The sequence below is a fragment of the Peromyscus leucopus genome, chromosome X (genome assembly GCF_004664715.2).
Source record: "Peromyscus leucopus breed LL Stock chromosome X, UCI_PerLeu_2.1, whole genome shotgun sequence".
Classification (NCBI taxonomy): Eukaryota; Metazoa; Chordata; class Mammalia; order Rodentia; family Cricetidae; genus Peromyscus; species Peromyscus leucopus.
Genome location: NC_051083.1, coordinates 72,210,615 through 72,232,654, shown reverse-complemented (window position 1 = coordinate 72,232,654; position 22,040 = coordinate 72,210,615). Strand labels below are relative to the sequence as shown.

General features: G+C 37.1%; 1 protein-coding gene across 1 annotated transcript in view; it reads right to left on the bottom strand.

The window, feature by feature from the left end:
- Positions 1-22,040, bottom strand: part of Dach2 (dachshund family transcription factor 2) — a 274,883-nt gene that overhangs the window by 110,135 nt on the left and 142,708 nt on the right. Inside the window, exon 3 of the mRNA XM_028874764.2 lies at positions 20,244-20,402. Within this exon, the coding sequence (XP_028730597.2) occupies positions 20,244-20,402 (159 nt within the window). The remainder of the gene's footprint in view (positions 1-20,243; positions 20,403-22,040) is intronic.

Here is a 22,040-nt window from a genome sequence, read left to right as displayed (position 1 = left end):
AAAATGTATTGTGATTTTCTCATAAGCTTTCTTTTCTACTTAACCTATGGCAACTACTGATCTTTGTTCTGTCTCTGTAGATTTGCTTTTTTCCTAATATCATTTAGTCAGGTTCATGTATTATTTAGCCTTTTTGGATGCTTTGTTTTTCCCTTTCAAATGTGCACATAAGGCTCTTTCAAGTCTATTTAAGGAATGCTAGGTTATGTATTTTTACATATACTGTTCTATAACATTTATTATCAAATTTTTTGACCCATTTACATATTTCATTACATCTTGGTTGCCTTCAATATTTAGCAATTATAAATAAAGTTATCCTAAGCTTCAAATATGTAATGTTTGTGTTGGTAAATGTTTCATATTGATTGGTGTAAATATGAAATTTTTTATTTGGTTTGAAAGATGTGCCAAAACCAACTTCTATAATTATTGTGCTGATTTCCATTTCTCCCAATTATGAAGCATTTTCTTCAGGGTTCACAATTCTGTAAGCAGTTTGTGTTTGAACAGAGTTTTGGATTTTACATAATCTAATTGCAGCATAAGGACATCTCATTTTAGCTTACAAATCCCTAATGATATATGATACAAAAATTGCTTTCATAAGTTTATTTTCTACCCATATATTTTCTCTGATAAAGTTTCTGTGCAGGTCTCTGTATATATATATATATATATATATATATATATATATATATATATATATATAGAGAGAGAGAGAGAGAAGAGAGAGAGAGAGAGATTCTACTAGTTTTTAGCATATATGTATTTGGGAAAAATATATCTCCACTCTATATTTTTTCTTTATAATTCTCTTAATTGTGTGTTCAAGAGCAGATTTGAATTTTATAAACTCCAATTTATCAATTATTTTTACTTTAGTGATCATATCTTTGTTATTGTGTGTATATATATTGCTGTACCCCAAAACTCATAGAAATTTTTGTGATGCTATCTTCTGTTATTTTTCTGTTATGGTTTTGGCATTTACGTTTACAACTGTGATCCATTCTGAGTTAGTTTTTGTAAAGACTGTATGGTCTTTTCTTAAACTCAGTGATTTAATTTTGCATGGGGATTTCCACTTGTTCAGTGTCATTTGCTAAAAGAAATCCTCTTTTCATTACTGTCTTTTCTTCTTGACTGAATAACAACTGGGGACATTTATGCAGCCACATTTCTGAGTATACTATTCTATATTTTTTATCTATTTGTCAAATAAACCCCTGACTATGTTAGTCTTCTCACATTGCATTGGCTACTTTTGACATCTGGTTACCATATAAACATTAAAATAAGTTTGTGAATATGCACAAAATATTTTCCTTATATATCAATCATGATTATATTGAATCTGCACTTTAAGTTGAGAAGAATTGACATTAAAATGCTACTAAGCTTTTTTATTCATGAACATAGAATGTCACTTCATTTATATAATCTTGGGTGTTTTTATCATAAATTTGTAGTTTATTTTCTATAGATCTTATATACCTTATTATGTTTACAAATAAGTATCTCAACATTTTTCCTTATGTAAAAATATTTTTTTTTTAAATTTCAGATTGAAATGGTTTACTGGCAGAACATAGGAAAGTGACTGATTTCACATTAACTTTCTACCCTGAAATATTGCCGTAATAGACTAGAGACCATATTGTGAAATTTTTGGTCTGTTTTTCCATAGACAAACGTCACTTTAGAAAAGAGTTCAGTTTTCACAATCAATATAATTTTTACATTTCTAGAATACATATTTGTACATTATTGAAGATGTTTGCATTTCATTCATAGAAATATTGAGGTATAGTTCCTTTTTATTGTGATGTTATTGCTTTTGACATCTGAACAATGCTGACTTCACTGAGTATGTTAGAATGCCATTTGATTTCTATATCAATGAAGAGATCATAGATATCCAATGTAAATTCTTCTGTAACATCTAATATTCTCCTGTGTATACATCTTGACCTGGTATTTTATATTTTGGAAAAATATTAATTATATATTATATATTCAATTCATTTAATGTATTATATACATCTTTGAGATTGTTATAGAATTTCTAAAGTGTATCTTTCAAGAAATTTTTATCTAGGATATAAAAATATATGATAGTTTAGAATGTTTTTCTATTATGATATTATACATGAGATCAGTAATGATGACCCTGTTTCTGATAATAGAAAAACGTCTTTTTTTTCTTTTTGTTAACCTGCTAACACGTCTGTAAGTGTCATTGCTCTTGATAAAGGATCACCTTTCACTTCTATTGTTCATTTAAACTAAATCTCTGTTTTGAATACACCAACTAGCACACTATTATTTATTAATTGTTTCCAAGTTACTTTGGATTCATTTGACTTACCTTTTTCTAGGAGAAAGTTCAGGTACGACCTGCCAGTCAGTCTACCTGGAACACTGCACTTCTAAATAAGAAGCATGATACACCATGCTTCTTGATATTCTCAGACCTCAGAACACTGAAAGTGCTAATCAATCACAGTCCATATGCTTCCATGATGTAAGTGATTGTTCTCATGCAATAAAGCAGATGCTGATCCCCAAAACCATTTCTGGAGTTGTTCATCTCCATGCCTTTTACCACCCCACAGTTATTTCTGTTTTGTTGTTGGGGGATGCCCTGGTAATGATTACAATGGCATCTTTTTAGTTTTCTAAACAGGAATATCCATTATTTTTATCATTTTTGTTTTTAATGCATTATTATTATTATTATTATTATTATTATTATTATTATTATTACTATTTTTGGTTTTTCGAGACAGGGTTTCTCTGCGTAGCTTTGCGCCTTTCCTGGAGCTCACTTGGTAGCCCAGGCTGGCCTCGAACTCACAGAGAGAGATCCACCTGGCTCTGCCTCCCGAGTGCTGGGATTAAAGGCATGCGCCACCACCGCCCGGCTTAATGCATTATTTCAATACTATAAATTTGTCTCTAAGCACAATTTATGTCATAGTCCCAATGTTTTGCTAACTGGTATTTTCACTATTGTTTTTATATTTTCATTTTGTCTTAGTCATTTGATTCATATTCTATTGGAAGTCTAATTTCTACTACTGATTTGTACTTTAATTCCATTATGAATGATGCATTTTTATAAGATTTTATTTCTTTATATTTGTGCTGTGGGATAGTCTGTATGTTGAATTCCTCTGATTGGTTAATAAATAAAATACTGATTGGCCAGTGGCTAGGCAAGAAGTATAGGTGGGACTGACAGAGAGGAGAAAAGAAAAAACAGGAAGGCAGAAAAAAATCCTGCCAGCCGCCACCATGACAAGCAGCATGTGAAGATGCCGGTAAGCCACGAGTCACGTGGTAAGGCATAGATTTATGGAAATGGATTAATTTAAACTATAAGAACAGTTAGCAAGAAGCCTGCCACGGCCATACAGTTTATAAGTAATATAAGTCTCTGTGTTTACTTGGTTGGGTCTGAGAGGCTGTGGGACTGGCAGGTGACAGAGATTTGTCCTGACGGTGGGCCAGGCAGGAAAACTCTAGCTACATATTTGTTAATGTGGATTTTATGGCCCATAATGTGTTTATCTTGGTGATGTCCCATGTGAATTTAAGAATATGTATTATTCTGTTATTGGATAAAGTAATTTAAAATGTCTATTAAATTCAGTTGTTTAATTGCTCTGCTCAGTTCAGTTATGCCCTTCTTATTGATGTGTCAATTACCTCTAGGCAGGTGATAAAGTCTCCAAGAGTAGATTCATCCATTTTCTTTAAATTTCTATCAGATTTTTTCCTCACATAATTTAATGCTGTATTCAGTGCAAGAACTTGAGGATAAGTAATGCCATTTTAAAGGAAATTTATGAATTTTTTGTTCCTTTTAACCTGGCTTTTAGAAAAAATATAATTACTCCAGTTTTTTTGATTACTTCAGTTTTATAGTTGTGATTCCTTCCCTTGTTATTACTAAGTATATCTATATTAGTATTTTAAATGAGGTTCTTTTAGGAAACATATTTATTATTTTTTTTTCAAGGAAGGGTCTCTCTGTGCTGCCCTGATTGTCCTGGATCTCACTCTGTAGACCAGGCTGACCTCAAACTCAGAGATCCACCTGCCTTTGCCTCCCAAGTGCTGGGATTAAAGGTATGCATGACCACTGCCTGGGTAGATGACGATTGCCCTTGTAATAGGCTGGTTGGACCAGTGTGAGACCTGAGAGAGTAATATTTATTCTTTCTCTTGTAAAACTTTCTTATTTTCTTTGCTTTTTATAATCTTTTCTTGTATCTTCTGTTAGTTTTGTTGTATTTTGCTCAGTCAGTAGATGACTTCAAATGGAGCAAGTTCATCATTAAGTGAAAACAAAAAGCATTCATGTCTGATGCCATTAGGATACACGAATCAGTTACTATCATTTAATTGGCCAATTCAGGCCATTTCCATGAAAAGTGGTTATTAACCTAATTTAAGTAGCTTCTACTTCTATTTTTATTTGTTCTTTTAATGTTTTCTTAATCTCTTTTAACCCATCCTCCATTTGTGTTGCCTTCTCTTGTTTTAATGGAACAATTTAGATACAATTTGTAACAATTTCACTCCTACTGCTCTCCCTAGTCTCTCTTCTCCCTCCCATGTCATTTAGAGTTAATTTTAGTATTTGGCTTAGGCTATTTTAAATTAATGATTTTTTGAGATTTTTGTATATGAGTTCTGTATTTATAACATTTCTACTCCTCTCTCTCTCCTCCAACTCCTCGTCTATCCCCCACTCTCTCTCAAACCCATTATCTACCTCTTTAATTACACACACACACACACACACACACACACACACACACACACACACAAATATAGTCTGATGAGTACATTTACTGTTGTTCATATGTGGATGTGTTTATGACTAAAGGCTTGGGTTGGAATCAACTGTCAGGGGACCTATCTCTGGAGAAGATTTCATGTAGATTTAGAACTTATCTAAACGTAGTTTAAAATATTACTGCATAAATATATGGATAGTACAAGTGCAATATAAAAAGAGTATTTTCAAATCTTCTCTCCTAGTGCAATTGATTTCATTTATCTACATGGAATAATCACCAAATTGGTTATTTTTATGACCAGATTATTATGTTAAATTAAGAATAAGAAAATATTTGTTATTTTATTGATTTCATAATATTCCAGTTGTATCTATTTCCTTCTTTCTGAATGACTGTCTATCCCACATTTCCTGCATGGCAGGTCTGTGGCCATAGCTTCACATTCTTTCAGTATTAGTAGTGTTATAGAATTATGATTTGTCCTTTACTGAATTTTATATTATTGCTTATTTCTTTCAATACTTGACTAGCTCATGGAATTCCATGTTCAGTTAGTTTCTGGAGAGTAATGCAATGTATTCCCTAGTTTTTTTTCTATGTAAGGTATTATTTCCATTTCTTCTACTATCACCTTCTAGCATTTTCTCTGTCTTGATTTTCTGCAGTTTGAATTACATGCAGACTTGTAGACTGCTTTAGCATTTAACATAGTAGTGTGCTTTGATATACTATGACATGGTTTTCTTATCTTTCATTGATTTTAGAAAAAAATATCACTTGTCAGAACATCGTCCATGAAGGAAGCTGTATGAGAAAATTTCTGAGAGCTTATGAGATAACTCCAAGTAAACAAGTAAACAAAAGGTCTTATAACCTCTGTTCCTCCATAACATGGGTTGTTCTTGAAATTGCTTTTGTGCCCCTCCCAGGAGTAATAAATAGGAATGGGTTATCTCTAGATTATCCATTATCTTACCTGTTACTATTAAGAATGATGTGTTCAAGCACAACTTGTCCTGGTGTCTGTATACAGCCTAGACTCACGTGTTGTTGCCCTTGACAGTAACTGCTGTATACAGCTTGAACTCAAGTGAACTTTGCTCATATGACTTTGCCTAACCTTGCAAATACCCTCAGAATATAAATTTTCAGATGCCCTGAATAAAGTTGGCTATTGCATGAGCCTTTATTCTGCCTCATTTTGGGGCTCCATTCTCCAAGGTTCATACTGCCAAGTAGAGTAACAATCATCACTGATAATTCAAATAGTTTTCCATTTATGTTTCTACTTTTTTTCCTTTTATATTTCCAAATTCAGAATGCCACATTTTTTTCTAACTAGACCACAACTTTTGTTTTTCAGTTGGAAATTTTTTAATAATAAAATAAAACAAAATATAAGATAAAACAAACACTAATACATCTCAATAGGATGAAAAAACAAACAGAAGGAAAAGAGCACAAGAAAATACATAAGGAACAGATATGGAGGCCTAACGATTTTGGAGGAGGAGATGAGGAGTGGAGGGGGGAAGGCTGGAAGGAGTAGGAAGAGGGGTGAGAGGGGTGTGTGTGGTTGGTACATAAATCAATAAAAAATTTCTTAAAAATAATAGATATCAATGCAGAGACCCACTCATTCATACTCTCTGGAATCCCATAAAAACATTAAACTGGAAATAATAATAAATGTGCAAAGGATACTCTTTCTGCCTCCACATGGTTCCCTGAGACCTGAGGGGAGAGATTTGATGGAGATACCAGCTGAGTATCCTAAAGTTTCTCACTTTCTGAGTAATGTCATCTGTGGGTCTGTGTTTGCTTCCACCTGCTACAGAAGGAAGCTTCTCTGATGATGGCTGAGCAAGGCACTGATATATCAGTATATCAGAATGTCATTAGGAGTTACTATATTGCTATGTATTTTGTTTGCTTAGACCAATAGTATTTGTTCTATCCTAGGTCCCCAGGCTAATCTCAGATTCTTGGTTATTCATATAGTGTCAATTATTGGTTCCATCTCATGGAGTGGGGTAAATCAGATATAGGTTGGTGGTTGGTTACTCCCACAAGTTTTGTGCCACATTACTCTAGCATATCTTGAAGGCCAGTCACCATATAAAATCAAAACATTTGTGGAAAGGTTGGCATTTATGGTCTTCCTTTGGTAGAGTGCAGAGTACTTTCTTGTACCAAACATGCTAGCACATAGGAATGAAGGCTTTCTGTAGGCACAAGTTCTTTTTCTCCATGTTCAATGATTAGTGCGAGTGTTGTCTTCAGTAATAGGGATTTGCCATCAGTTTGTGGAGAGCAATATATAGTATTGCAACAAACTGGATTGTTTAGGGATTCTCATGAAATACTTTGACCTACAACTCAATTAGATACAACTCAGTCCTAGTCCTGGAAGTATCATTGGTGACAAGAGGTATCCAGCTGGAACTGTGTCTTCTCTGTTACTTGGCAATTTCTTTTAGATCACCTTCATATATGTATGTATTTTAGGAAGCATCTACTATATTAGGTTTTCAGAGTACCTTTTAATTGGCCCTTAATTTGAGCTGTTTCTCCCCATATTCTCTCCCTCATATCTTCTTCCCTTTCTCTCCTCAGCTGATCCTCCCATTCCAATCCCCCTACATTCCACTCATAACTATCTATTCTATTTCCCTTTCCTAGGAAGATCTATCTGTGCCTTTTTCTGTCCCACCATGGCCCAAGTCCATTACTCTATATCTAACCTCTATAACAATATGCATTGTAGGTCAGTTATCATTGACTCAACAGCTAATATCCACATATAAGCAAATATATGTGGACATGGTGATGTCTGTTTTGCTGAGTTTGAGTTACCACACAGAGGATGATTTTTCTGGTTCTATCTGTCTTTGAATTCCATGATTTCACTTTTTAAAATGGTTAAGTAATATTCCACTGTATAGTATACATTTTCTTTATCCATTTATCTGTTGAGGGACAACAAATTTCCAGTATCTACTTATTATAAATAGAGCAGCATTGGTATCCAACTCCATCTCTGTTCCAGCTTGACCATCCCTTATGTTGTCATCCCCCATCCCCTACCCTCTATTGCCTCATCTTCAGTTTACTCATCTATTTCTGGAGGGGTGGGAGGAAGAAAGAGGAGAATCTTTGATGGGTATGTAAAATGAATAAAAAAAATTCTCAATAAGTAAGTAAGTAAACAAACAAACAAACAAACAAACAAACAAACAGAGCAAGTATTTCTGAGGTATGATGGAACATTGTTTGGTTATATGCCAAAGAGTGGTATAGCTGAATCTTGAGGGAGATCTATTTTCAGCTTCTTGAAGAACCACTACACTGATTTCCACAGTAGTTGCACAAGTTTGCACTCCCACCAGCAATGGATGAGTGTTCCTCTTGCTCCTCATCCTTGCCAACATGAGCCATTCCCTTTTTATTGACCTTAGATATTCTGGCAGGTGTAAGGTGAACTCTCAAAGCATTTTTGATTTGCATCTCCTTTACAGCTAAGGATGTTGAACATTTAAGTGTTCCACAAACATTTAAGTTTCCTCTTTTGAGAATTCTGTTTAAATGTGTACACCGTTTTCAATTGTGTTATTTGTTTTCTTGATATCTAGTTTTTTGAGCTCTTCATACACTTTGGATATTTGTATTCTATCATATGTGTAGTTGGTAAAAATCATTTCCCATTCTGTTTGCTCCCGGTTTGAATGATGGTGCCCTTTGCTGTGCACCTGTCAATTTCATGAGGTCCCATTTAATAATTAATCATCTTAGTGACTTTAATAATGGTATTTGATTCAGAAATTCTTTTCCTGTGCCAGTGAATTCAAGACTATTCTCCACTTTATCTTTGATCAGATTCAGTATGTTTTTTTATTTTTTTTTTATTTTATAATACTATTCAGTTCTACATATCAGCCACAGATTCCCTTGTTCTCTCCCTTCCTGCCTGCCCCCTTCCCCCCAGTCCACCCCCTATTCCCACTTCCTCCAGATCAAGGTCTCCCCCGAGGACTGGGATCGACCTGATAGACTCAGTATGTTTTTATAGCTCACTGATTCTGTTAGATGGGCTTAAGAAGAGCTTTAAGGGGATCTGGCTGGATGACCAACCTTGCAACTACCCAGGCCTAGAACCAGAGCTATGACTTGGCCCACCTCAACATTCACCCCATCTGTGATCTGGTGGAGCATGTGAAGGGCAGGATCTGCAGACCTGAAGCTTCACGATCTCCATGACAGAGGGCAACAAGAGGATAATTAAAAGGAGTTCTAGTGAGGGCACTGCATCGATAGTATAGCAGAAACCAGAGGACTCAAACCAGACCAATGACTCTTTATAAGACACAAAGAATAGATTTAAAAAAAAAGAAAGTTAAAAATGAAATAAAATAAAATAAGAGATTCAAGAAATCAAGTGCCTCTGCCTTCATCCTATGAAGTGCTCAGATTATAGACCCATTACTGTGGCCAGCTTTGTCATGTGATCTAGGGAACTTCATTCAAGCTCTCAAGATCTCATGAGGTCAGTCCCCGTGAACCCCCACCCAACTCTGCCCCAGTTGCTGGGCAGCAGGAACCCGCTCCCCATCAGACCCTACAATCTACAAGACCCAAGCCCTACCCCAATACCCATCTGCCTGTGATCCCAGTAACTTCCTGAGATAAGGAATCTGCCAGCTCCCATTGGACCAAGAGGTGAGTGACTCCTCTCTCTCCCAGAGAGTCCTGACTCTGGGACCCAGGCCCTGGGACACAGCCACTCCCCGCAGCCAGAATCCTCCACAACTCCCTCATCAGACCCAGAAATCTACAAGACCCAAGCCCTACCAGAATACCCATCTGACTATGACTCCAGTAACTTCCTGAGACAGGGAATCTGCCAGGTCTCATTAGACCAAGAGTGGCTTCCTGAGACACAGAATCCATCAGCTGTGACTGGACCAAGGGCCCTGATAAGACCAAGACCAACTCCCTGAGTCACAGAATCAGGTAGCTTGGATTGAGCCAAGTGCAGCTCCCTGAGATTCAGACTCTGCCAGCTCCAATTAGACCAAGAGCCAATACAGGACCCAAAGGAGCCCCCAAGACACAAACACAAGCACAGAGTGGACCAATAGCAGCTCACTCAGACACAGGCACCTCTAGCACCTATTAGAGGAAGAGATGGGCAGATGCCAATGAAAAAATACATATAACAACATAAAGAGCAATATGGCATCACCGAACCTAGCCCTCCTCCAACAGTAAGACCTAAACATCACAATGTAGAAGAAGCAGAAGAAAGTGACCTTAAAAATACCTTCATGAAGATACTAGAGGCCTTTAAAGAAAAAATTGAAAAATTCCCTTAAAGAAATTGAGGAAAAGTCAAACAAAAATTTGGAAGAAGTCAATGAAGAAGTTGAGGAAAAGACAAAAAAAATTGGAAGAAATCAATAAATCCCTTAAGAAAGCCAAGAAAACCATGAAAAAGCAATTAAACACATGAAGGAAATAGTTCAAGATCTGAAAATTGAAATAGAAACAATGAAGACACAAATAGAGGGAATGCTAGAAATAGAAAACCTGAAATGGGAAACACAGAAATAAACATAACCATTAGAATATAAGAGATGAAAGACAGAATCTCTAGTGTAGAGGATACAAAAGAGGAAATAGATTCAACAGTCAAAGAAAACACCAAAGCCAAAATAGTCATAACACAAAATGTCCAGAATATTTGGTACACCATGCAAAGGACAAATCTAAGAATAATAGGGATAAAAGAAGAAGAATACCAACTCAAAGGCACAGAAAATATATTCAACAAAATCATGGAAGAAAACTATCTCAACTTAAAGAAGGAAATAACTATGAAGATATAAGAAGCTTACAGAACACCAAATAGACTAGACCCACCAAAAAGTCCCCTTGCCACATAATAACTAAACAACTAAACATACAGAAAAAAGATAGAATATTAAAAGCAGCTAAGGAAAAAGGCCAAGTGATCTATAAAGGCAGACCCATCAGAATAACACCCGGTTTCTCAAAGGAGACTTTGAAAGCCAGAAGGTCATGATGTGATGCAGACATTAAGAGAGCATGGATGCCAGCCTAGACTAATATACCTAAGAAAATTTTCAATCAACACAGACAGAGTGAACAAGACATTCCAAGACAAAACCAGATTTAAACAATATCTATGCACAAATCCAGCCCTTCAGAAAGCATTAGAAGAAAAATTCCAACGTAAGGAAGTCAGATACAACCATGAAAACACAGGCAATAGATAAGTCTACAGCAGTAAATCCCAAAGAAGAGAAATACACACATACTACCACAAAAAGACAACAGGAATTAACAATCACTGGTCATTAATATACCTTAATATTAATGGAATTAATTCACCTATAAAAAGACACAAGCTTTTGAGGGGCCTCCAGCTGGATCAGGCCCTCTGAATAGGTGAGACATTTGATTGGCTTGATCAGTTTGCGAGGCAAGTAGGCAGTGGGACAAAGTCCTGTGCTCATTGCATGAGTTGGCTGTTTGAAACCTGGAGCTTATGCAGGGACACTTGGCTCAGTCTGGGAGGAAGGGACTGGACCTGCCTGGACTGAGTCTACCAGGTTGATTGCAGTCCTCGGGGGAGGATTTGCCCTGGAGGAGGTGGGAATGGGGGTGGGCTGGGGGTAAGGGGAGGGGTGGCTGGGGGGAGAATAGGGGAACCCGTGGCTGATAAGTAGAACTGAATGGTATTGTAAAATGAAATAAAAAATAAATAAAAAAAGACACAGGCTAACAGAATGGATAAGAAAGCAAGACATACCTTTCTGCTGCATACAAGAAACACACCTCACCTTCAAAGACAGACATTATCTCAGAGAAAAAAGACTCTTAAAAGTCTTTCCAATCAAATGGACTTAAGAAGCAAGCTGGTGCAGCTATCCTAATATCTAATGAAATAGACTTCAAACTAAAATCAACCAAGAGAGATTGAGAAGGACATTACATACTCATCACAGGAAAGATCCACCAAGATGAAGTTTCAATTCAGAACATTTATGCCCCAAATACAAGGGCACCCACATATGTAAAAAAGAAACATTACTAAAGCTTAAATCACACATCAAACCCCACACATTAATAGTGGGGGACTTCAACACTCCACTCTCACCAATGGACAGATCTGCCAGTTTGAATCTTAACAGAGAAATAGGGCCCGAACTGATGTTATGACTCAAATGGACTTAATAGATATCTACAGAACATTCCACCCAAACAAAAAAGAATATACCTTCTCAGCACCCCATGGAACCTTCTCTAAAATCGACCACATTCTTGGTCACAAAGCAAATCTCAACACATAAAAAAAAAATGGAATAACCTCCTGTATTATATCAGACCACCATGGCTTAATGTTAGATTTCAACAACAACAAAAATTACAGAAAGCCTACAATCTCATGGAAACTGAATAATGCTCAAGTGAACTACCAATGCGTCAAGGAGGAAATAAAGAGAGAAATTAAAGACTTCCTAGAGTTCAATGAAAATGAATGTACTACATATCCAAACTTATGGGACACTATGAAAGCAGTGCTAAGAGGGAAATTCAAAGCACTAAATGCCCACATAAAGAAGTTGGAGAAATCTCACACTCGTGACTTAACAGCACACCTGAAAGCTCTAGAATAAGAAGAAGCAACCTCACCCAGGAGGAATAGATGCCAGGAAATAATCAAATTGAGAGCTGAGATCAATAAAATACAAACAAATAGAACAATACAAAGAATCAATAAAAAAAGAGTTGGTTCTTTGAGAAAATCAACAAGTTAGACAAGTCCTTATTCATACTAACCAAAAGGCAGATAGAGCATCCAAATGAACAAAATCAGATATGAAAAGGGAGATATAACAACTGACAATGAGGACATGCCGAGAATCATCAGGTCATACTTTAAAAATCTGTACTCCAGAAAATTGAAAAATCTAAAACAAATGGACAATTTTCTGGATAGGTACCATATACCAAAGTTAAATCAAGACCAGATGAACAATTTAAACAGACCAATAACCCCTAAGGAAATAGAAACAGTCATTAAAAGTCTCCCAACCCACAAAAGACCAGTACCAGATGGTTTGAATGCACAATTCTACCAGATCTTCAAAGAAGAATTAATACTAATACTCTTCAAGTTTTCCACAGAATAGAAACAGAAGGAATGTTACCAAACTCCTTTTATGAGTCTACAGGTACTCTGATTTCCTAGCCACACAAAGATGCAACAAAGAAAGAGAACTACAGACCTATCTCCCTCATGAACATTGATGCAAAAATACTCAATAAAAATATTGGCAAACTGACTCCAAGAAAACATCAAAAACATTATCCACCATGACCAAGTAGGCTTTACCCCAGAGATGCAAGGATGGTTCAACATATGAAAGTCTGTCAATGTAATACATCATATAAACAAACTGAATGAAAAAAAAAATGATCATTTCATTAGATGCTGAAAAGACCTATGACAAAATCCAATACCCCTTCATGATAATGGTCTTGAAGAGAACAGTAATACAGGGAACACACCTAAATATAATAAGGGCAATTTACAGCAAACCAACAGCCAACATCAAATTAAATGGAGAGAAACCCAAAGTGATTCCACTAAAATCAGGACCAAGACAAGGCTTTCTGCTCTCCATGTATATATTCAACATAGTACTTGAAGTTCTAGCTAGAGCAATAAGACAACAAAAGGAGATCAAAGGGATACAAATTGGAAAGGAACAAGTCAAACTTTCCCTATTTGCAGATGATATGATAGTATATAAAAGTGACCTCCAAAATTCTACCAGGCAACTCCTACAGCTGATAAACATCTTCAGTAATGTGGCAGGATACAAGGTAAACTCAAAAAAAATCAGTAGCCCTCCTATATACAAATAATAAAGGGGGGGGGTGAGAAAGAAATCAGAGAAACATCACCCTTTACAATATCCACAAAAAATATAAAATACCTTGTGGTAACTCTAACTAAGCAAGTCAAAGACCAGTATGATGAGAACTTTAAGTCTCTGAAGACAGAAATTTAAGATCTCAGAAAATGGAAATTTCACATGCTCATGGATAGAAAGGATTAACATAGTAAAAATTGCAATCTTACTAAAAGTAATCTACAGATTCAATGCAATCCCCATCAAAATCCTGATAAAATAGATATGATAGGATGTAAAGGTAGAAGCAGTTTAATTAATACAAGTTTCTGATTGATTATTTTATAAGTGGTTGTGGGGTCCATGGTGCTGGGCAGGACTGGAGAAAACTCAAGCTACAAATGGCGCCTAACAGGTTGGCAAGAGTTTCCACTTATAACCTGAAAAAAAATGATTCTAAAAGGAAGTTAAAAACAGCTTCCTAGTTGTATCTGTCAAGTTAGCTGCAGCCTGCAGGTTTGAGCTAATACAGTGGGTTCCTGGAGTGTGCCTTTGACTGTCAGTATGGTGGGAATGAGGCATCTACAAGTGGTACATTATGCTGCATGGTAGATTTAGTCTTTGCAAAAACAAACAAACAAACAAACAAAAAAACACAATAGATTCACAATAAGACAGATTCAGAGGGAACAAGACTTTAAATGCTTTACAATGTGTGTAAAAATGTACGCAGGCTTGGAAGAGAGAGAAAAAGGAGTATATGCAGTTATATAAAGAAATAGATAGTATTTAAAAATAAAGTCTTTAAAGAGACAGTAAAGGTAGTATAAAAAATAAGCCACATAAAGATGAATATTACATAGAGAATCTGGATTGTGTTGTCTTTGGGATTTTTTAACTGCAGAAAACCATCTGATTGTAAAAGCTGTTGAGTGAAGCCAATATGTATATTTTAAAAGTACCTTGACTTTAAAATTTGGATGCAAGGATATGTTGCTTTGGAAAGGAGGCTCTGCTTTTTTTTCCCACAGAAAGCAAGAGGCTACGGATTTGTTCCAGATTAAGATACACCAGGTTTGACCAGCCTAGAGCCCCTGAAAGTTCTCTGATGACACCATGGCCCAGATGATCCAACATCCAGAATGGTTTCAAGGCAACTGGCTCATATGATACACCCTTATGGACCATTCCATAATCCTAAAATTTTCTTTGTGTCCCCATAAGATATAGTGCCCCCCTCCAGCAGGAAGTGGTAAGAGAAGCTATACCCAAATTCCCAAATATACCAAGCTGGCTTTGGTGATGGAATTGGCTCACTGATTCTCTAAACTCAAACATATTGCTAAAAAAAAAAAAAAAAAGTTTGAGAGATTCTTTTGTCCCATATCAGAAGAGCCCTCTGGTGTGGGACAGAGAAAAACCAATATTTTCATTTAAATTAAGTTGAATATAAATGTGATCTCTTTCTAAAGAAGAAAAGGGGATATGATATAGACATGATAGGATGAAAGAATAGATTATTGAATCTACTTTTAAAGAGCAACTTGTATAAAATGTTTAACATTGCTATGGATTTTAGTTTATTGACACACATTTAAAGTTAATTTTGTTATACTATATGTGTATTTTTACTCTTGTTTAAGGTATTATGTTTATACAACTCATTTAAATTGTAATGGAACAATTAATCTTCTATGATAGTCAAACTTATAGTCATGTTAAGTTTTCTAGGTATACATAGGTATATTTTAGATAGATAGGTAATCTTCAAATACTTCAAAGACCTACAGAATATGGCATGTAAAATGTTTTTAAAATTTTAGACTTTCTGGACAATGAGACATTTCTGCTTCTGGCAGCACCGATTTACTTCAGAGAGGAGGATGGGCATCAAAAGCACTCTATATGGAGTTTATCTTCTTCTTGGCAAAAATAGCCATTTGGTCAAGAAACTGTTCTTGCCTAGACTGCTTGATCAACTGGACATGCAGGACCCATAGGAAGGTGACCACTGAACTTTGCTTGGTAAAATGGTCCTTCAGGTTCCTGCTCCACAGAGGAAACTGCCAGACATTCTACAGGACACAGAGAAAAGTGACTGAGAGACTCTAAGCCTGTGGGCTGAAGACAGATGCCCCAACTTTACAAAAGATCTTTGGATGACTGTCTAGGCTGCCAGCTGTCTCTGTCTACTCTCACAAGACTCTCCAAAGTTCCGTGTGTCCTTCTCCCATTTCTCAGGTAATATTATATCCTTCTGAGGTCTTTGATGTAGTTGAAGACTAGATAGTTATAATTTTCCTTACTTATGATAAAAGATAAGTTAAATATGAAACCTTAGACTCACAAATATAGGATACATATGATATCTTCTTTAATTTTGCCAACTACAAATAGACTAGATATTATAAATAGACTAGATATTGTAACTGTAATTCTTGCTTGATAATTGTTTTGTTATATGTAATTTTACTATGGGAAATTTAAAACCTTCCTTTTTGAAAAAAAAAGAACAGAGGAAGTGCTGTGGATATTACTCTGTATAATAAAATGATGATTGGCCAGTAGCCAGGCAGGAAGTATAGGCAGGACAAGCAGAGAATAGAATTTTGGGAACAGGAAGGCTGAGTCATGAGACACTGCAAGCCGCCATGATGAGAAGCAGATGTTAAGATACCAGTAAGCCACGAGCCACGTGGCAACTTATAGATTAATAGAAATGGGTTAATTTAAGATTTAAGAACAGTTAACAGGAAGCCTGCCATGGGCCACACAGTTTGTAAATAACATATGTCTCTGTGTGTTTACTTGTTTTTTTCTGAGTGGCTGCAGGACTGGCGAATGAGAGAGATTTGTCCTGACTGTGGGCCAGGCCGGACCAGGAAAACTATAGCTACAAAATCCCAACACAATTCTTCACAGACCTGGAAAGAATAATACTCAATTTCATTTGGAAAAAAAACCAGAATAGCTAAAAGAATCCTGTACAACAAAACCACCTTTGGAGACATCCCCATCCCTGACTTCAAGCTCTACTAAAGAGCTACAGCAATAAAAACAGCTAGCTACTGTCATAAAAACTGACATGTGGACAAATGGAATTGAATAGAAGACCATGACATTAATTTGCACACCTATGAACATACAATTTTTGACAAAGCAGCCAAAACTGTACAATGGAAAAAAGAAAGCACCTTCAACAAATGGTGCTGGCATAACTGGATGTCAACATGTAGAAGATTGCAGATAGATCCATATTGCCATGCACAAAATTGAAGTTGGAGTGGATCAAAGACCTCAATATAAAACCATTTACACTGAACCTGATAGAAAAGAAGGTAGGTAATAGTCTTAAATGCATTGGCACAGGAGACCACTTCCTAAATATAACACCAATAGCACAGACACTGAGAGAAACAATAAATGGGACCTCCTGAAACTGAGAAGCTTCTATAAGGCAAAGGACACAATAAATAAGACAAAACGACAGCCTACAGAGTGGGAAAAGATTTTCACCAACCTCACATCTGACAGAGGGCTTATCTCCAAAACATATAAAGAAACTAGACATTAAAATTAGAAATAATCCAATTACAAATGGACTATATAGCTAAACAGAATTCTCAAAGGAAGAATTTCAAATGACTGAAAGTCATTTAAGGAATTGCTCAGCATCCTTAATTATCAGGGATATGCAAATCAAAACAACTCTGAGATATCATCTTACATCTGTCAGAATGACTAAGGTCAAAAGCATTGCAGAGAGCCTATGTTGGAGAGGATGTGGAGCAAGGGGAACACTCCTCCACTGTTGGTGGGAGTACAAAGTGGTACAGCCACTTTGGAAATCAATATGGCGGTTTCTCAGAAAATTGACAATCAATCTACCTCAAGACGCAACTCTACCACTCTTGGGCATATACCCAAGGAATACTCAATCATACTACAAAGACACATGTTCAACTATGTTCATAGCAGCATTATTCATAATAGCCAGAACCTGGAAACAACCTAGATGCCCTTCAACTGAAGAATGGGTTAAGAAAAAGTGCTACATATACACAATGGAGTACTACTCAGCAGAGAAAAACAATGACATCATGAAATTTGCAGGCAAATGGATGGAACTAGAAAATATCATTCTGAGTTAGGTAACCCAGACTCAGAAGGACAAACATGGTATATGTACTTATTTATAAGTTGATACTAGATATAAAGCAAAGGGTCATCAGGCAACAACCCACAACTCCAGGGAAGCTAACTAACAGGGAAGACCCAAAGAGGGATGCATGGACTGCCCTGGGAAGGGGAAATAGATGATATCTCCATGAGTTAACTGGGGATGAGGGGTGGACAATGGAGGATAGGGGATAGGAGATGAGAGAATAAGGGGATGGGATGGTTGATCTAGAACAGGGAGGGAGGGGGAAAGCAATGAAAGAGATACCATGACAGAGAGAGAAATCATGGGGACAGAGAAAAACTCAGTGCTAGGGAAGTTGCCAGGAATCCCAAGGATGATCACAGTCTGGGCTACTAGCAATAGTGGAGAGGGTGCCTGAACTGAACTGGCTTGCCCCAGAGATCAGACCAGTGAATACCCTAACTGTCATCACAGAACTTTTCTCCAATGACTGATGGAAGCAGATGCAGAGATCCATGGCCAATCACTAGAGAGAGCTCCAGAAGCCCAGTCAAAGAGATAAAAGAGGGATTCTATGATCAAGTGTATCATAATCATGATGGGGAAACATGCAGGAATGACCAAACCAAACTAGAGTGAACTCATGAAAGTTGGATTAATGGCTGTGGAACCTACATGGAACTGGACTAGGCCCTCTGCATGGTGAGACAACTATGCAGCTTGATCTGATTGGGGGCCCCCTAGCAGTAGGATCAGAATCCATCTCTGGTGCATGAGTGGGCTTTATGCAGCCCACTGCCTATGATGGGACACCTTGTGCAGCCTTGAAGCAGGGGAAGGGTTGGACTTGCATCTAGTGAATGTGCCTCCACATGAGAGGCCTTGCCTTCTTGTGGGAGGGAGTGGGGGAAGGTTTAGGAGGGGAGGCTTGGGGGGGGGAGAGGAAGAAGAGAAGAGGGGATCTTTGATTGGTGTGTAAAATGAATGAAAAAAATTTCTTAATAATAAAAAAAATATCCTGCGACAAGCACTTCAACTACTGAGCTACCTACCTCATCAATTCTTGGCCTGTATTTCAAGCATTTTTTTTCATGAGATGTGTTTTCTATGTTTGCTTCTTGAAAGTCGCAAATGATTTATCAGGTGAATGAAGGCTAAGAAAACTTTGTCTGTAGGAAAATGTTTTAGGTTGAACAGGATTTGAGTTAGAATATTTTATGTATCTAATATGTGGTATTCAATATTCCTCTGGTGCTCTTTTTCTGTACCCCAGATTTCTTTGTTTTTTTTTTTTCTCTCTAGAGAATTCATAATACATAGTACCTGAAGCTTTTGGTTCTTTCGGCTATAATAAACTACTACTATACAACCTTACTCTGGTGATGGTATATTATGAGGGGTAACTATTTCAAAATTCTTCTATTGCTTCAACCCCAGCGTTTAATGGTGGAATTAAATTCCCAGGAAAAGGACTAATAGGACTCTTCTACAGGAATTCTTGTTTATAAGAAAGATAGTATTTTTACCCAAGTAACTTGATGAAAGATCTATTTTATAGCAGAAAGATTTAAGAAAAATTTAAGCCCATGCAACGATCATCTAAATAGGAACATGTACAAATCATGTATATTCATATTCCTAAGAAACATTAAAGATTAATTTACATAGTAATTATTCTATGCAACTAATTATTAATATGTTTACCTTTGTCAGTTTGTAGCATTCAGACTAACCTGAAATAGTTATGTTTCCATCCCTACCTTTTATTTGTAGTAACTGCTTGAAGACTTATCCAAAGTAACATGATGTTTTTTTTTTTTTGGTTTTTCGAGACAGGGTTTCTCTGTGTAGCTTTGCGCCTTTCCTGGAGCTCACTTGGTAGCCCAGGCTGGCCTCGAACTCACAGAGATCTGCCTGGCTCTGCCTCCCGAGTGCTGGGATTAAAGGCGTGCGCCACCACCGCCCAGCTAAAGCTACAGGTGTGGTAGCCTGGCGCTCTGACTGAGAGCTACACGCTGAACAGATGTTTTTTTATCATTTTGTAAAAACTGAATTTGAAATACAAATCAGTGTGGTCCTTGTCAACATTCCTTACTACTCAGCTTAGCAGCCTCACACATACTTACATACTTTTATTTTCCTCTACTACTTACTATGCCTCCCCAGTTACCTGTATGATATGAATTCCACATTCTCAAAGAAATCACTCTTTACTTCTTCCCACAGTTTTGAAATGTTATACATTGTGAAAGAGAAATAGACTAAGCCTTGCATTTCAAGGTATCTGGAAAGTCTTGCTTTGTACTTTTCCAACATACAATTTGCTCAGGATAGTATACGTACGATTGCTTAGCAGGTGATTCTGCTGAAGTGGATTGAGGGTAGGAGCATTTCCAAGGCTGGGCTGGCCAGCCAGTGCTGTATGAGCAATTCCATGTTGAGGTCCAGGAGCGGCAAGTGGAGATTGTATCTTATCTTTATCCCAGGAGGATTCACTGCCACCTAAAAAAAAAGAATATTGAAATTCAAAGAGTTCAATTGAAAGATTTTTCCATGAGAAGCTTTAAAAATCCTCATTGTAGCCAGGCGGTGGTGGCGCACGCCTTTAATCCCAGCACTCGGGAGGCAGAGCCAGGCGGATCTCTGTGAGTTCGAGGCCAGCCTGGGCTACCAAGTGAGTTCCAGGAAAGGCGCAAAGCTACACAGAGAAACCCTTTCTCGAAAAACAAAAACAAAAACAAAAACAAAAACAAATCCTCATTGTAGAACTGTAGTCAGCAATACCTCTTAGAAATTCTTTATTGATCTGAAAACCCACAATCCTAGTTCCAGACCCATGAAAGCCCACAAACACTCTTTGTACAGGGCCACCTTTCTTGGGTAAGCTGCATTCCCCATTTTTCCTCTTCTCCCTCTGCAATCAGCAAACCCACAAGCCAAGTTCCAGACCTGTGGCCTGCAAACACACCTTGGTGTGTGGCATCTTTCCTGGGTAAATAGCTTCTTCTCATTGCCTTTGCTTTATCCAACCCACTGACATATACAAATTCACAAGCTTAGATCCAGACATATAGCCCTTAAATCTCTCCTGTTGCTGGAGGGCTTCTCTCCAGGTTCCCCAAGCCCCGCAGTCCCACAATCCACTTATAAAATAATCACTCAGACGCTTATATCACTTATAAACTGTATGGCCGTGGCAGGCTTCTTGCTAATTGTTCTTTTATCTTAAATTAACCCATTTTTATAAATCTATAGCTTGCCACGTGGCTGGTGGCTTACCGGCGTCTCTACATGCTCTTCTCCTGGCGGTGGCTGCAGTCTCTCTCCTCCTTCTTCCTGTTTCCCCAATTCTCCTCTCTCTTTGTCCCGCCTATACTTCCTGCCTGGTCATTGGCCATCAGTGTTTTATTTATATAGAGTGATATCCACAGCACTTCCCCTTTCTTCTTTTTTTTAAAAAGGAAGGTTTTAACTTTAACATGGTAAAATTACATATAACAAAACAATTACCGAGCAAGAATTATAGTTACAATATTAAAGAAGATGTCCTATCTATCTTATATTTGTGAGTTTAAGGTTTTATATCTAACTTATCTTTTATCATAACTGAGGAAATTACGACTATCTAGTCTTCAACCACATCAAAGACCTGAGAAGGAACATAATGGTACCTGAGAAATGGTAGATGGATGCAAGCAACTTTCGGGAATCTTGCAAAAGTAGACCAATACAGCTGGCAGCCTGGACAGTCACCTAATGTTTCTCAGCATTGTTGGTGCATTCAAATTGGCTACAGGCCTAGAGTATCTGACAGACCATTTTTAGAAGCAGGAATTTTAAGAGACCATCTTACCCTGTCTTGGCAGAGTACAGTGGTCGCTTTCCTTGTGTCCCGCTTGTCCAGAAAGGACAGCATTGCATTTGTACTGTCAGCCATTAAGGCAAGGGCAGTTCTTTGCCCAGTAGGCCATTTTGTGCCAAGAAGACAAATTTCCAAATGGAAATGTCTTAGAAGTCCAACATTCTCTCGGGATCAAATTGGTGCAGCCAGGAGCAATTGTGTCTCATGTCAACAGAATTCTAAGTTATTTAAATGCCATATTCTCTAGGTCTATGAAGTGTTTGAAGATTACCTATCTA